Source organism: Armigeres subalbatus, chromosome 1 (assembly GCF_024139115.2).
Source record: "Armigeres subalbatus isolate Guangzhou_Male chromosome 1, GZ_Asu_2, whole genome shotgun sequence".
In the NCBI taxonomy this organism is placed as follows: domain Eukaryota; kingdom Metazoa; phylum Arthropoda; class Insecta; order Diptera; family Culicidae; genus Armigeres; species Armigeres subalbatus.
The window spans coordinates 13,089,752-13,106,737 of NC_085139.1; the positions used below are offsets into that span (position 1 = coordinate 13,089,752).

At 43.9% G+C, this 16,986-nt stretch overlaps 1 protein-coding gene and 1 long non-coding RNA gene across 5 annotated transcripts in view; one reads left to right on the forward strand and one right to left on the reverse strand.

The window, feature by feature from the left end:
* The window catches only part of LOC134221831 (serine palmitoyltransferase small subunit A-like), a 50,406-nt gene that overhangs the window by 32,578 nt on the left and 842 nt on the right, over positions 1–16,986 (forward strand). Inside the window, exons 1-2 of one of the 3 annotated variants that reach the window (XM_062701013.1) lie at positions 15,930–16,286; positions 16,347–16,598. The exons of 1 other annotated variant lie outside the window; for it this stretch is intronic. In XM_062701013.1, the coding sequence (XP_062556997.1) occupies positions 16,499–16,598 (100 nt within the window). In that variant the 5' untranslated portion in view covers positions 15,930–16,286; positions 16,347–16,498. Of the gene's footprint in view, positions 1–15,929; positions 16,287–16,346; positions 16,599–16,986 lie in introns of those variants that run through there. One more of the 3 variants, XM_062701019.1, reaches the window with a different exon arrangement.
* On the reverse strand, positions 14,184–15,380 carry LOC134208112 (uncharacterized). 2 transcript variants are annotated; one of them, XR_009978503.1, is made up of 4 exons: positions 15,314–15,374; positions 15,061–15,207; positions 14,665–14,998; positions 14,184–14,598 (listed from the first exon to the last, which is right to left on the reverse strand). It is a non-coding gene; the product is annotated as an uncharacterized LOC134208112 (long non-coding RNA). The 2 variants fall into 2 exon arrangements; XR_009978502.1 differs by having other exon boundaries at positions 15,061–15,380.

The following is a 16,986-nucleotide window of genomic DNA, read 5'->3' on the forward strand; positions in this document are numbered from 1 at the left end:
TAGGGAGAGTTCACTGTATATTCCACCTCGTGAGTCTTCATATGTTGAATAATGGACAGCCTCCAGCCGCTGGAGCCACCCCATTCTTACACTACGTTTCACAGTTGAATAATAGATAATACCCTAAAAGTAGGCAATTATTTTTGGTTGAAATGCGCTATGTAGGATCGGGAATGATTACAATTTTTTTGATGAGCTTGGAAAGTATTGAAGTTGCAAAAGGAAAGCGGTTCTGTCAACCACATAAGGGTTAAAACACTACGGTGTTGCTATCACTTTTAATATAATTCATGGTCTGTGTAAAAATCCGAATAGAAACATTTGTATTTTAATACTTTTTTTTAAATAAATGCCATCGCCGGATATTTTGTTCGTATTTTTGCTAAAATCAAATCACATAGAATTGTGCGTGGTATCTTTTTAGCGTGTGCTTGATATGCTCACAAACACATTCTCTCGCTCTATTCCAAAGTGTGCTGCTGTCAAAGAAAACGAACAGTCCCGATTTTATTTAGTGAAACATACACGCTCATTTGAATCTACTCAAAAGTGAGTCAAAGTGACTCACTTTAGCATTTGGATGGACATGTCAAAAAGTGAGTAACATTATATTTGGCAAGTGAGTCAATTTTCACTCACTTCTCAGAGATTTAGGCTTTACTCACTTTTGCGTTGTTTTCAAACCGTCAAACAGTTAGCAAAATATCCGTGAAAAATGTTCTCGTATTTTTATAAAGTTTTTTAGTTTTTGTTATAAATTTGATGTGGATAGCAGAGCTGCAGGAGGAGGTGATCTGGCTAGGCATGGCCCCCAAGGATTCTCGCAGAACTGGCAGTTCCGTAGCACGGTCGATTCGGAGGAGTTGTTGGTAAAATGTTCGGCAACAGAGGTTTCAATGCCGGATTCGATGATTTTTCCGATTGGCGATATGGTGTTGATTGTGCCCAGAAATTCATGATGCACTTGTCCTTTGCAAAAGGGGTCGCGGTGTCAACAAACGTGGTGGATATATGCCCCAAATGTACCGCATCATGATGCGATCAAAGCATCAAGACCGGCATGTGCCAGTACTGCGACGGAACCGGAATGGAGACTATATCTATCGGACCGCTTATGATGCGGTTCCATATGTCGGTATTGTATAAGGATACGCGAATGTACATTCAATATTCATGCCTGAACTGCGCCTGCAACGTGCAGATGGTTCAGCAGAAGCGGGTAACCATCACAGTGCCGGCCGGCGTTGATGATGGTGCGAAACAAGGAGCTGTGGTGCGCACTACCAACATGAATGAGTGCGCCCCCTGGATACACCTATGTAGAGTAGTAAAAGTTGGCGCCGCCATATTTGTTGTCAGTCAGTTGAAGTTATAATAAAAAACAATAAACACGCGTTTTTATCTTCGTTCCGCGTTTCCGTTTATTTATCGTTAGAAACGTCCTCCGGTTCCCACATTGGTGACCCCGACGTGATATTCCGTCGCGTTTGAACGAAAACACAGCGAACATGTCACAAGAGAACCTTGCAGGAAATGTGCAGACAGCCGCGGCCGCCGTGGCTGGAGTAGCGGTTAAGCTTCCGGATTTCTGGAAGAACGATCCGGTGATGTGGTTCGCACAGGCCGAGGCGCAGTTTGCTCTGGCCAATGTGGTGCGCGATCACACAAAGTTCTATCACATCATCGCAAAAATTGACCAATCCGTCATTTGCCATGTGACAGATTTGGTCACGAATCCGCCAGCCAATAACAAATACGACACTCTCAAACAACGTCTGATTTCCCGATTCCAAGTATCCGCACAAGGTAGATTGGAGCGGTTGCTGAGTGCTTGTGATCTTGGAGACATGCGCCCAACCCATCTACTTGCAAAAATGCAAGAAATCGCTACTGGACTGAACGTAACAGACGATTTGATGAAGATGCTATTCCTTCAGCGTATGCCTCCCAGCGTGAAGGCAGTACTTTCAATCAGCGACGGAACTATCGGGAAGTTGGCGGAGATGGCAGATAAAATGGTTGAGCATCCATCTTCCCACATCGCCGTCGTTTCGAATGTAGCTTCTGCTTCCGATACCGTTGCTGATTTACAGAACCAGGTTGCGGCTTTGACGGCTGAAATTAGAAACCTAAAAGCAACACGCGGCACATTCCGAAGTCGATCAACATCTAGATCTTCAAGCCGTTATCCGGAAGACGAAATATGTTGGTTCCATCGCAAGTTTGGCGGTCGAGCTTTGAAATGTCGGGAACCATGCAGATACAGTTCAAAAAACTAGATTCTCGTTCGCTCGAAACGGCGGGAGTGAACGCAAACGCAGTCAGCCGCCGTATACTTCTATTCGACCGTTCATCTAACATGCGATTCCTTATCGATACCGGTTCGGATGTATCGATAATTCCGGCAACAAGCAGAGACAGGAACAAAGAAGCGACACCATTCATCCTACATGCAGCGAATGGTTCCAGAATAAAAGTGTATGATAAAAGGTTTGTCACGATGGATCTGGGGTTACGTCGTCGTTTCAACTGGCCGTTTCTTGTTGCTGACGTGGGAATGGCAATTATCGGCGCAGACTTTCTCGCAACACATGGCATACTAGTGGACTTGAAGCATCGACGGCTTATTGACGAATTGACCAAGCTATCATCGACAGGATTATTATTTATTCAGACTAAGGCCGAAGTGGCCTGTGCGGTATATAAGAGTCTCCTCCATTCGGCTCGGTCCATGGCTACACGTCGCCAACCACGCAGTCTACGGAGGGTCCGCAAGTCATCTTCCACCTGATCGATCCACCTTGCCCGCTGCGCACCTCGCCTTCTTGTGCCCGTCGGATCGTTGTCGAGAACCATTTTCACCGGGTTACTGTCCGACATTCTGGCTACGTGCCCGGCCCATCGCAGTCGTCCGATTTTCACGGTGTGAACGATGGATGGTTCTCCCAACAGCTGATGCAATTCGTGGTTCATTCGCCTCCTCCACGTACCGTCCGCCATCTGCACCCCACCATAGATGGTACGCAGCACTTTCCTTTCGAAAACTCCAAGTGCGCGTTGGTCCTCCACGAGCATCGTCCAGGTCTCGTGTCCGTAGAGGACTACAGGTCTAATGAGCGTTTTGTAGATTGTCAGTTTGGTACGGCGGCGAACTCTATTCGATCGGAGCGTCTTGCGGAGTCCAAAGTACGTACGATTTCCAGCCACTATGCGTCTCCGAATTTCTCTGCTGGTGTCATTTTCGGCAGTCACCAGTGAGCCCAAGTACACAAATTCTTCTACCACCTCGATTTCGTCACCACCGATGCAAACTCGCGGTGGGTGGCTCACATTGTCTTCTCTTGAACCTCTTCCTATCATGTACTTCGTCTTCGACGTGTTGATGACTAGTCCGATCCGCTTAGCTTCCCTCTTCAGTCTGATGTAGGCTTCCTCCATCTTCTCAAAGTTACGTGCCATAATATCTATGTCGTCGGCGAAACCAAATAGCTGGACGGACTTATTGAAAATTGTACCACTCGTGTTAATCCCTGCTTTTCGTATTACCCCTTCTAAAGCGATGTTGAATAGCAAACACGAAAGACCATCACCTTGCCGTAACCCTCTGCGGGTTTCGAAGGGACTCGAGAATGCCTCTGAAACTCGAACTACGCACATCACCCGATCCATCGTCGCCTTGATCAACCGTATCAGTTTATCCGGAAAACCGTGTTCGTGCATTAGCTGCCATAGCTGGTCCCGATCGATTGTATCATATGCGGCTTTGAAGTCGATGAATAGATGATGTGTGGGCACGTTGTATTCGCGGCATTTCTGCAGTACTTGGCGAATGGCGAACACCTGGTCCGTGGTGGAGCGTTCGCCCATAAAACCCGCCTGGTACTGCCCCACGAACTCCCTTGCAGTTGGTGCTAGTCGACGGCATAAAATTTGGGAGAGTACCTTGTAGGCGGCGTTCAGCAATGTGATTGCGCGGTAGTTGCTACAATCCAGCTTATCGCCCTTTTGTAGATGGGACACACGACACCTTCCATCCACTCCTGCGGCAAAACTTCCTCCTCCCAAATCTTGGTAATGACCCAGTGCAGCGCTCTAGCCAGTGCCTCACCACCGTGTTTAAACAGCTCTCCTGGTAGTTGGTCAACCCCAGGGGCTTTGTTGTTCTTCAGCCGGCCAATCTCCTCCTGGATTTCCTGGAGATCCGGAGCCAGGAAAATTATGTCCTGCGCGCGTTCTCCCAGGTCCATCACCATACCGCCATCTTCGTCTGCCACATCGCCATTCAGGTGTTCTTCGTAGTGCTGCCGCCACCTTTGGATCACCTCACGCTCGTTCGTAAGAAGGTTCCCGTTTATGTCCTTACACATATCAGGCTGTGGCACGTGGCCCTTACGTGAACGGTTTAACTTCTCATAGAACTTTCGTGTGTTATTAGCGCGGTACAGTTGCTCCGTTTCTTCACGGTCTCGATCTTCCTGCTGGCGCTTTTTCCTCCGGAAAATCGAGTTTTGTCTGTTCCGCGCCTGTTTATATCGTGCCTCGTTCGTCCTCGTGCGGTGTTGCAGCAATCTCGCCCATGCTGCATTCTTCTCTTCCACTAACTGCTTACATTCGCCGTCATACTAGTTGTTTCTCTGATCCGTGGCACCGTGCCAAGTGCAGCGGTTGCGGTGCTACCAATGGCGGATCGAATATCTCTCCAGCCATCTTCAAGAGACGCTGCGCCTAGCTGCTCTTCCGTTGGGAGTGCCACTTCCAGCTGCTGTGCGTATTCTTGGGCTAGTCTACCGTCTCGTAGCCGCCCGATATTAAGCCGCGGCGTCCGACTTCGACGCGTGTTGTACACCGTCGAGAGTTTTGAGCGCAGGCATACTGCAACGAGGTAGTGGTCGGATTCAATATTCGCACTGCGGTAAGTGCGGACGTTCGTGATGTCGGAGAAGAATTTACCGTCGATTAGAACGTGGTCGATTTGGTTTTCCGTTTCTTGGTTAGGTGATTTCCATGTGGCCTTGTGGATATTTTTGCGGGGAAAGAAGGTGCTTCGGACTACCATTCCGCGGGAGGCTGCGAAGTTTATGCATCGTTGGCCGTTGTCATTCGATACGGTGTGCAGACTATCCGGTCCGATGACCGGTCTATACATTTCCTCCCTTCCTACCTGTGCGTTCATGTCACCGATGACGATTTTAACGTCCCGCAGTGGGCATCCATCGTATGTCTGCTCCAGCTGTACGTAGAACGCTTCTTTCTCGTCGTCGGGTCTCCCTTCGTGTGGGCAGTGCACGTTGATGATGCTATAGTTGAAGAAACGGCCTTTAATCCTCAGCTTGCACATCCTTGCGTTGATTGGCTGCCACCCAATCACGCGTTGGCGCATCTTACCCAGCACTATGAAGCCGGTTCCCAGCTCGTTGGTGGTGCCACAGCTTTGGTAGAAGGTAGCCGCTCGATGCCCGCTTTTCCACACTTTCTGTCCTGTCCAGCAAATCTCCTGCAGCGCCACGACGTCGAAGTTGCGGGGATGTAATTCATCGTAGATCATCCTGTCGCAACCTGCGAAACCTAGCGACTTGCAATTCCATGTTCCAAGCTTCCAATCGTGATCCTGTATTCGTCGCCTAGGTCTTTGCCGATTATATCGAGTCGCATTATCTCTTATATTGTTCGTAATGATTGGTTTTCTAGGCGGCTTATTGGGCCTGCGCAAACCTCCTGTCTCGTCGGAGGGCCGTCGTGTCAGGGCTGTTTAACGTCCCACCTAACACCAGGACTTGGGCTTGTGCGCTTTGAGCGGCACACGGTCGCTTTGGTGGGGCCTACTTGCGGATACATGCAGCTTTTTATAGAGGTTTAACAGGGCCCACTGTCAAACCCCACCACATCCTAGGCAAGCCCCACAACTCGCAGATGGCCTGGGGAGGGATCGTCAAGCCCTTGGACATAGTCCCTGCTGCCCGACAGGAGGCGTGACTGAAACATCGGTTCATTCCGTAACATTGATAGCTTCCGATCACCCGTTCCGGGAGTTGCTGAACAAGTTCAAGGAAATTACTTTACCGACGATGATCAAAACAGCAGTGCAACACGACGTTACACACCACATTCAAACCAGAGGTCCCCCGGTGTCAAGTAAATGCCGTAGAATGGCCCCAGACAAGGTGAGTGCTGCAAAAAAAGAATTCCAAGTAATGATCGATCTCGCTATATGCCGTCCCTCCAGTAGCTGTTGGGCAAGTCCGCTCCACTGCGTTCCAAAAAAAAGTGGAGAATGGAGGTTTGTGGGGGATTACCGTGCATTAAATAAAGCAACCGTGCCCGATCGCTACCCGGTTCCTCACATCCACGACTTGTTAAACACTTTTCAGGGTAAATCCATTTTTACAACACTGGACCTCGAAAGAGCTTACCATCAAATACCAGTAGAGGAACGGGATGTGCCAAAAACGGCAGTAATTACGCCTTTCGGACTCTACGAGTTTACGCGTATGCAGTTTGGGCTTTGCAACGCTAGCCAAACGTTTCAAAGATTCATGCACAAGGTATTCAGCGGCATGGATTTCGTAGTAGTTTTCGTGGATGATATCTGCATCGCATCTAGCACACCAGAAGAACACTACGAACATGTGCGGGCCGTTTTCGAAAGGTTGAAATCATATGGCCTCGTTATCAACGTGGCCAAAAGTAGATTTGCAGAGGCTTGCGTCGACTTCCTCGGATACGTGGTAAACAAGGACGGCATTACTCCTTCGCCGGATCGTGTTAAGGGTATTATGAATTTTCCAACGCCTAGTACCGTAAAGGATCTGAGGCGATTTCTAGCGCTTTTGAATTGCTACAAGAGATTCATCCCACGAGCATCGAATTTGCAGATCGAACTCCGGAATCTTATTCCGGGAAATAAAAAGAACGATTCTCGAAAAATAGTGTGGTCTGAAGAATCGAGAAAAGCATTTGAAATTTGCCGGAAATCTTTGGCAGATAACGCTCTCCTGCATTATCCTGATTCTTCGAAACCTTTGAGCCTCCTCATAGACGCATCAAATACCGCTGCGGGTGCTGTGCTTCAACAGTTTAATGGTGAGAATTGGATTCCTTTAGGTTTCTATTCCGAGAAATTTTCTCCTTCTCAGTTGAAGTATTCAACATTCGGTCGAGAATTAACAGCCATGAAGAAGTCGGTCCAATACTTTCGGCACATGCTGGAAGGAAGAAAATTCGTAATTTACACTGATCATATGCCGCTAACACACGCTATGACATCGAACCCAAGCAGTCGTTTACCACACGAAGATCGCTATTTGAGGTATAATAGATGTTTTGATTGTGTTATAATTTCCCCGTGACTCTTATTTTTAGGCGTACGGAATAAGAGTCATGATCCTCTGGATCAGATTCATCTAGTTTTTCATCAATTTTCACATCACCGTAACTCTCCAGGTCTGCATCGTGCACATTGAAATCATCATTTAGTTTCTCAGCCAGGACAAGTTTGCTTGGTCTTCGTATGGTACGTGTATTACAGCTACCAGCAAATTCCACACCAGCTGGAACTGGAACGAAATGCATCGCTGAAGAGGCATCGACAAGCAGCTCAAATTTAACGACCTCAGAAGAACCATTTCGACGACGCTTTAAATGTTTGTGGCCGCTGAAAATTGATATTACAACCAGAGTCTATTATATATAGAGTTACGCAAAGAGTGAAGCCAAATCTACCTATTGAACTGTCAAACCGTCTACCTATCGAGCAAAGTAAACAAATGCTTGTTGGTAAGGCGGAAGTATTGTTATCGCCTAATGGTTTTTATGGCGAATTAAAACGCATGAATTAAAATGTATTAGATTTGTTCTAGAAACAGCTTCAAAAACTTCAATACACCCCCCCCCAATAAAGTAGCAACAAGAAACTCACGTGTTTGCACTCTGTGGGTGACTTGGTTATCGAATTAAAAAGCTTTAGCAGTGAACACTCCCGTGAAGTCACTTTAAGGGTTGAACAAAAATGAAAGTTGCAAACACAATAACAAGAAGATTATTCAGAATAAGTGTAAGAAGATCCTCTTTGCGCAACTCTATATAATAGACTCTGATTACAACCTATTACAACTATGTTTACAACTAGAGGAATGATAACTAATGTGTTAATTAGTCTAGGAACACTATAGGAATTGTTGTTAAGTGGTTAGTTGTATGTAATGTTAGAATGAAACAAAAATGTTCTGTACCTATCTAGATGGGTTATAACCCAAGATCTAATTAATAAATGAAATGAGTAAAGCAGATAGCTTCTTTTTCTAATATTTAAAATGCCATTTATCAATATAAATGTTCCCGGCATTTCCAAAAAGTGAGTAAAATCTACTCACTTTGAACAAGGAAAAAGTGAGTAAGTCTTACTCTAATTTTGACATGATGCTACATTACTCATCAGTGAATAAACATATGGTTACTCAAAAGTGAGCTGTTCCACTTTTTTTCAAAGTGAGTCGAATTCGACTCACTTTTGAGTAGATTCAAATGAGCGTGTAGAGCAAATATTGGATAAATTTGCTCTTTGTGGTAATAATCAATGTAAATAAATACTAAGGTATGGAAATCCATATATTGTGTGCGTGCCTTTCGTGTATGGCGAAAAATCTTTCACTAGTACATTCAAACGAGCTCCCATAAGAAGCCGTGCAAATATGTACGTCACCATTTGCTGTTTACATTTTCCATCATCCACTAATACACTTGCATTTGGTCTTCTTCCTCACCTTCTATCTATTCTCATTGGGTAATAATCAAGTGGTGATAAGGGGCCGTTCAAAAATTACGTCCAAGGTTTGAGGGGGGGAGGGGGGTCAGAGTTTTGTGACAGTTTGTGACAGGGGGAGGGAGGGGGGTTCGTCTTATGTGACGTCCGTTCACAAGAAAAAAATACTGAAAGCATTTTAGAAACAACTTGCATTTTAAAAACATTCAAACTGTTAGTAAGGGACATAACTCACTATGTTATTGTGAAAATAGTGTACGAAAAAGATAAACCACAGTAATCGCTAAAATATAAATGAGACATGTACGTACAGGGGGAGGGGGGGGTCAATTATTTGTGACAGTTTGTGACAGGAGGGGGGGAGGGGGGTTGAAAATGCCGAAAAACGATGGACGTAATTTTTGAACGATCCCAAAGTGTAAAAAGTAGTGTACGTACTTAATTTGTCGTGTCAAACGCAATAAAGAGGAGAAACAGGCGATCCAAAAAAGTAAGTAACAGTTTGCTATTCGTGCGCTGCTTTCTTTGGCAATGCAATAATGGCAAGGATTTCGAAGGTGCAAATTTGTTTCGATAATTAACTCATCAAATCTTGCTACTTTTACACAAACAACTTATTCAAATGAAAGCTTAGACTTGAAATTGTGTGATTGAATCAAAATTATGTTCATAAATAGTGTATGTTTGCTGGAAAATGCAAATATTTTTGAGGGTGCCAACAACTGTCGCACCCTGCCAATGCCGTATTCTACCCTAGCTCATTTACTATAGTGGTTGTGACAGAGCAGTACCTGGAGTTGGCTTCTTGGTGATCGGAAAGCAGATGAAGCGGGTTATCCGGTGGATGCCGATAAACGACTGCATTTGCGTTTTGAGAGTGAAGGGCAAATACTTCAACTACAGCTTGATCCGCATCTATGTTCCAACGAACGATAAGCCCTATGCCCACTGTAGACGACACTGTTTGCATCTCATCATTGAAAAAACTTACTTTCTCGTGGTTCCGGAACAATGGACAAGAGAGTGAGAGCGCCGGGAGCTACGGAACCGGGATCCAAATCACACCCAGAAACGCTACAAACCCGAGAAATCTAAAAACCACCGCATGCTCGGGTGAACCCTGTTTTGCACAAGTAAATGAGTGCTAGTGGAAGACGTTTTTGAAAGACAGTGGTAAACAAGGGATTGCTAAAGCGTAGATGGGCACCGTTCGTCCCAGAAAAATTCCGCAGTAGTGATCAGTGATCGTGACCGTGACCCTCGATGCTCTGGCGGGGAATAACACGTGAACCGAAGCCATGTTCGAATACCTTCTGGTAGTGGCGAGCTTTTGAATTGGTGGCCGGTGAGCCCCCACGTCATTACCGCTCCGCACGTGGCGAGTGCGTGTACAATACATAAAAGTCTTCTCCCTTCAGCTCGGTCCATGGCTGCACGTCGCCAACCACGCAGTCTGAGGAGGGTCCGCAAATCGTCCTCTACCTGATCTATCCACCTTTCCCGCTGTGCACCTCGTCTTCTTGTTCCCGTCGGATCGTTGTCGAGAACCATTTTTACCGGATTACTGTCCGACATTCTGGCTACGTGCCCGGCCCACCGCAGTCTTCCGATTTTCGCGGTGTGAACGATGGATGGTTCTCCAAACAGCTGATGCAACTCGTGGTTCATTCGCCTCCTCCACGTACCGTCCGCCATGTGCAACATAGATGGTACGCAGCACTTTCTTTTCGAAAACTCCCAGTGCGCGTTGGTCCTCCACGAGCATCCTCCAGGTCTCGTGTCCGTAGAGAACTACCGGTCTAATAAACGTTTTGTAGATAGTCAGTTTGGTGCGGCGGCGAACTCTATTCGATCGCAGCATTTTGCGGAGCAATACAAACTCGTGGTGGGTGGCTTACGTTGTCCTCTCTTGAGCCTCTTCCTATCATGTACTTTGTCTTCTGATGTAGACTTCCTCCATCTTCTTACAGTTATGTGGGATTGACACGAGTGGTGCGATTTTCTGATTTTCACGAAGCCCGTCCAGCTATTTGGTTTTGCCGGCGACATTGATATCAGAGCACGTAGCTTTGTGAAGATCGAGATACAAGGTCGAGATGCAAGAAACCTGCATCAGGCTTGAAAGGGAAGCAAAGCGGATCGGACTAGTCATCAATACGTTGAAGACGAAGTACATGATAGGAAGAGGCTCAAAAGACGACAATGTAAGCTAACCACCACGAGTTTGTATCGGTGGTGATGAAATAGACGTGGTTAAGAATTCGTGTACTTAGGCTCATTGCTGACCACGACCAGGAGTTGCTTCAGCTGTTGGGAGCACCATTCATCGTTCAAAATTGGACGACTGCGGTGTGCCAGGCGTGTAGCCAGAAGAATGTCGGACAGTAATCCGGTGCAAATAGTTCCCGACAACAATCCGATGGGAACAAGAAGGCGAGATACACAGCGAGCAAGGTGGATCGATTAGGTGGAACTCCACAGACTGCGTGGTTGGCGACGTGCAGCCAGGAACTAAGTTATTAGTTCTTGGTGCAGCCATGAACCGAGCTGAATGTAGAAGACTTTCATGCACTGCACAGGCCACTCCGACCTTAAAGACTGGTTTACAGCAGAGTGTATGTAATTAAGAGTGGCGACATGTGCCGCATTTGACAGGTCTCCTGCTCGTTTGGAACACGGTTTTGTATGGGAATGACAGATGAATTCTGTTCCAATTCTGACAGTGTCGCCACTCTTAATTACATACACTCTGGTTTACAGTTCGGAAAACGTGTCCGCGGGATTTGATACGGGATTTTGCTCCGGGTTTTGTCAGGGAAAATTTTCCGCCGATAAGTCTCCACTGTCAAAACATTTTCCGTGATTGGGTTTACACTTCAGGATTTTGCTTCGGGATTTGAGAATCTGCGTATCCTCGCCCGTGCTTGAGTTTACACTTCGGGGTTTTGGTTCGGATTTCTTTATACAAGAGTTGGAAAGATAACGAGAAGAGGGAGATATAGCGAGAGAAAGGGAGAGAATGAGTGAGAGAGAGCGATTGAGTGGGAAAGAAAGAGGAAATGAGTGAGCGAGTGAGTGAAAATGAGTAAGTGAGAGTGGGTGAGTAAGTCAAAGTGAGTGAGTGAGTGAACGAGTGATTGAGTTAAGGTGATTATACAATCACGCCATGTGGTGAATTTTAAATTCACCACACGGTTTTCTACTCCTATGATCAAAAGTTCAAATCTGGCGTAGTAATTTTCGTGCAATGCTGAAATTAAAGTCGATTGTTTAGCATAAGTAAGCAAACGATCTACGGATGTTTCATCTCCACAGGCGTTGTGGTTCTCTCAATTCGTGCTCTTGGAAAATCACTAGAAAAAGCACGTGGTTTCCAAAATGGCCGATTTGTGGCTTTGTTGTATAACCACCTTAAAGCGAATGAGTGAGAATTCATGAGTAAGTGAGAATTCGTGAGTAAGTAAGAATGAGTGTGTGAGGTTGAGTGAGTGAGTGAGAATGAGTGTGTGAAAGTACGTGAATGAGAGATAGTGAGTGAGTGAGAAATAGTTAGTGAGTGATTGAGTGAGAGTGAATAAGTGAGTGAGCCAGAGTTAGTGAATGTGAGTGAGTGAGTGAGATTGAGCTTGTGAGTGAGAATGTGTGTATATGAGTGAGATTGAGTGAGTGAATGAGTGAGAGAAGGTGAGTGAGAATGAGTTAGAGCGAGTGAGTGAGAATGAGTTAGAGCGAGTGCGTGAGAATCAGTTAGAGCGAGTGGTGAGAATGAGTTAGAGTGAGTGAGTGAGAATAAGTTAGAGCGAGTGAGTGAGAATGAGTTAGAGCGAGTGAGTGAGAATCAGTTAGAGCGAGTGGTGAGAATGAGTTAGAGTGAGTGAGTGAGAATGAGTTAGAGCGAGTGAGTGAGAATGAGTTAGAGCGAGTGAGTGAGAATGAGTTAGAGCGAGTGGTGAGAATGAGTTAAGGGAGTGAGTGAGAATGAGTTAGAGCGAGTGAGTGAGAATTAGTTAGAGCGAGTGAGTGAGAATGAGTTAGAGCGAGTGAGTGAGAATGAGTTAGAGCGAGTGAGTGAGAATGAGTTAGAGCGAGTGGTGAGAATGAGTTAGAGTGAGTGAGTGAGGATAAGTTAGAGTGAGTGAGTAAGAATGAGTTAGAGCGAGTGAGTGAGAATGAGTTAGAGTGAGTGGTGAGAATGAGTTAAGGGAGTGAGTGAGAATGAGTTAGACCGAGTGAGTGAGAATGAACTAGAGCGAGTGAGTGATAATGAGTTAGAGCGAGTGAGTGAGAATGACTTAGAGCGAGTGAGTGGGAATGAGTTAGAGCGGGTCTCACTATGCACTATTTCTCAATTTTCTCAGCTTACTTTGCACTTCTCACTTCTTAGTACTCATTTCTCACTTTACTCTTCTCAATTCCCACTTCTCACTATTCATTTCACTTCTCACAACTCATTTTTTCACTTATCATTCTTCACTTCTCACTTCTCATTAGTCACTTTTCACTTTTCTTTTCTCACTCTTCATAAATCACTTCATACTCTTCACTTCTCGCGCCTCATTCTCACTACCTATTACACTACTCATTTCTCACTACTCAACTCTCACTTCTAATTTTACACTTCTTACTTATTATTCTCATTACTCATTGCTCATTGCTTACTTACTCATTTTTTTCATTTCTCGCTTATCATTCGTTAGTTTTCTCTTCACACTTCTCACATTTCTCAATTTTCACTATCCACTTCACTAATTTTTTCCCATAATAAATTTCCGTCATAGATTACACATTTCCCGTCCGGAATCAATTCAAACGGAATTGTTTCCCCGCGGGATTTGCATCTCTACACATGGGATTTTTAACCGTACACTTTTCCCGCGATTGGGTTTACACTTCAGGAAAATATTTTTTCATGTAGACTTCTGCTCCTGTCGCGGGAAACGCAAATCCCGCTCCCATTTAATTTACATGGGAGACCAAATCCCGGGACACGTTTTCCGAACTGTAAACCAGCCTTTTTACAGTTCGGAAAACGTGTCACGAGATTTGGTTCCCCATACATTTTTAAAGGGTCGGGATTTATGGGATTTGGGCACGGAAAACTGTTGGAAAGAAAGTGACCCCCCTCACAAAGAATAACAATACTCACGCTTAGTTCAGTTCACCCAAATATGGGTGAAAAGTACTCATAATCACCAAAAAGTGCACATACGTATTTATGGGTGAATTGCCGTTTACCGATTTATGAGTAAACCATAATTTACCTATATTTGGGTGATTTATAGAACAAAAATTCCTAGGTGAATTTTACCTATATTTAGGTAAATATTCAAGCTTTTTTAGTGAGCGTTGCAGCCAAGGTTGCAGCAGTATTTCCGAAAATTCTGAAATTATTATTTATGAAACCATATATGAATATATTCTTAAAAACAGTAGACAATCATTTATTATAATATAAAAGCTTAATACAATTTGACTTCTGTTATTTATGATCATTACTTCTTCAGAGCAATGCATCATTCTTCAGATCAATGCGAATCAGCGTAAAAGTTCACCGAGCTAGAATTATAGGCTTCTGTGGATCCTCTCCGGAAGCACCTGGAATACTCCGCAGATCACTATGTTGGAACCAATTCCCGGAAGATCACAAACCAGAATATCACGAGTGAATTGGAGTTTCTGGTGCCAAATAGTATTGATTGTTTGTTTGATTTGGCCTCGCAAACTGCAGCCGTCCTTCTCCTGGTCTAGCTGATTGGAGACACTCGGTAATCTGGACTCGGATAAATCCAGCACATTGGTGCGGATATCGCTGAGATCATATGGCAGTTTGTTATATAAACCTACGATTAGATAAGAGAGTCAATTGTTTTAAATTTTCCACAAGTTCTGGACTTCTCGGAACTTACATTATAAAGCGCTAATGCCGCCCCCGAGCCCCTTTGTAGTTGAGGAATCGTTTTCAGTCCCGAACGTTCCGGACGAAATTCTACCAACGTACCGACGAGCATATTATTCTTAACCATCTTTCGGGCTATGTAGCTGAGCGGCAATTTCCGACATGGAATTGTTGTTCTTTAATTTCCACAAGCGTATTCGTAAGGAATAATTTATAAAGTTTCAGCTACGCTTGATTATGAAGATGATTACGCTGCCCCAGAAAGCGCACGTTCATTGCCTGCATCGTAACTAATCGAACTGGTGACTTCCACCGATTCTTCAAGCAAATGCGAAATCGAAATTCTGCAAAAACAAAAATAAACATTAAATCTTTGTGAGCTGTTCAATATATCTCTAACACTTACATTGTTTGCAACCATGCTACGCCTTGGGAATGCACAATTTATGAATAATTTAACGGCGACGATGAAAATAGCAGAAGAATTTTTAGAATCTCCATGTTTGTTGTGAAGTTGTTGACAAGATTTTTTTTTCATCCAAAAATAGGTAAGCTAGATCACCCAAATATGAGTAAAGGCAGACTTACCAATAATATGAGTGAAATTTACAGATTTTATTAGTAAATTTTACTGATAATATCAGTAATGTTTCATTTACCCATATTTGAGTGAATAGGTTACGTATTTATGGGTGAACTAGGCTAAGCGTGAGAGTTCCCTCTCACTTCACGGCAGGCTACTGACTGATACTTATGCCAGCAGCTGCTGCAGTTCTCTTTATTTCAACAACAGGTATATGCAATCATCAATAACAAACTTCCTTAATAATATTTTAACATTATATTTCGAGTGGAGAATTAATAGGAATGCAATGCAACTAAAAAGCACTCGTCACAAAATTTCACGAGATTCAGCAACTGATTGGAGCTGGAAGCTGGAGAAATTCGAAGAGCGGAAAATGTTTGACAGACAAGTAACTGCAAAATAATTTTATTCTATTGGAGTGTTTTCAAAATATTCATGGACTCACTTGAGAGCAGAAAAGCGGCTCTATCCGCAGCACCCAGCTTTAGACTGAAAATAAATAAATTAATCAATTTTTATTATTTTTATTTTATCAATGAGTTTTAAAAAAATTGAGAGCCAACTCTATTCTGCATAGCCAAAAACGAAACGTTTGAAGCAGACGTCAATCGTTTTTGCAGACTATAAGAATTAGGGCAAAAGCGAAACGTCAAAATATGTTTCGACCAGCCGCGTTCTGTTTTATTTTTGTTCAAAATCTTCTTTAGTTTTCTGTTTCTTACAATGAGTGCAAGTTGTTTTTCTGAACAAAAGTTTTGTTGTCGTCAGTAGTCTGGAAGAAAGTTGGATGAATAATCTCAAAAATCACAGTGTTGTGTGTGTCAACATGATTATTATCTGCCATTTGATAAAGTTGCGATAAGAGTTTTTCAACTGAGAAGATTTGTACAACTAAAGAAAATCCTTCCAGTGGCTATCGATTTAAGAAGCAAATCTACGGAATCTACGTCTTGAGTGAGGGTATTTTTCTATTTGTTACATCAATGCAATAAGGAGGATCGATTTCTTCAAGGTGCAGATTAATTGCCTTCAGTTTGAAAACACAGGTACCTAACTTTATCTTATCTTGCTTCTGAATCACAAACGTTGTAACATTTTTTTGACAGAATTTAAGGTTCTTTCATAGTGACTGGACGATTTGCCACTCGTCATATTGATTAGCTATCGGGGAACGAGCAGTACGCGATAAGCTGATCCAACAGTTGTTAGTCATCGTCATACGACGCAGTTGGTTGGCTAACTGAAAGGAGTTCTCAAGATGCTCAGCTCCATCAAGAAATCGATTTCTTCCGTGTATCTGCTGTACGAGCTGAACACTTGCATTTACATGCTGGATCCTTGGGAGAAGAAGTTTATTAGTATCCTTTTATAAAAATATTCTGACAAACAAATAACAATAGTGGTTGATAGGTCGAGATAAGTATATCCGAGAACTTGTTCTCATATTTGGGAATTTGGGAATCAATTATTTTCTCATAAAATGGTATCTAATTTTCAGGATTTGTGCTCCCATTAACGGTGATGGCATTCGTGGAGCATATCGTAAACATATTCCAATTAGTGTACGATCACTAACCCATGACCCACTTCAATCGATTTGTGGAATAAACTACCCCAAAAAATCCCAATATCAATTTTTTAGGCATCGTCGTAGTCATATGCTTGTTAAGTATTTGATGAACTCATTACGTTTACATTACATTTTTAGGTACGCGTTCATATGTTCTGTAACTGTTGACCATCGGG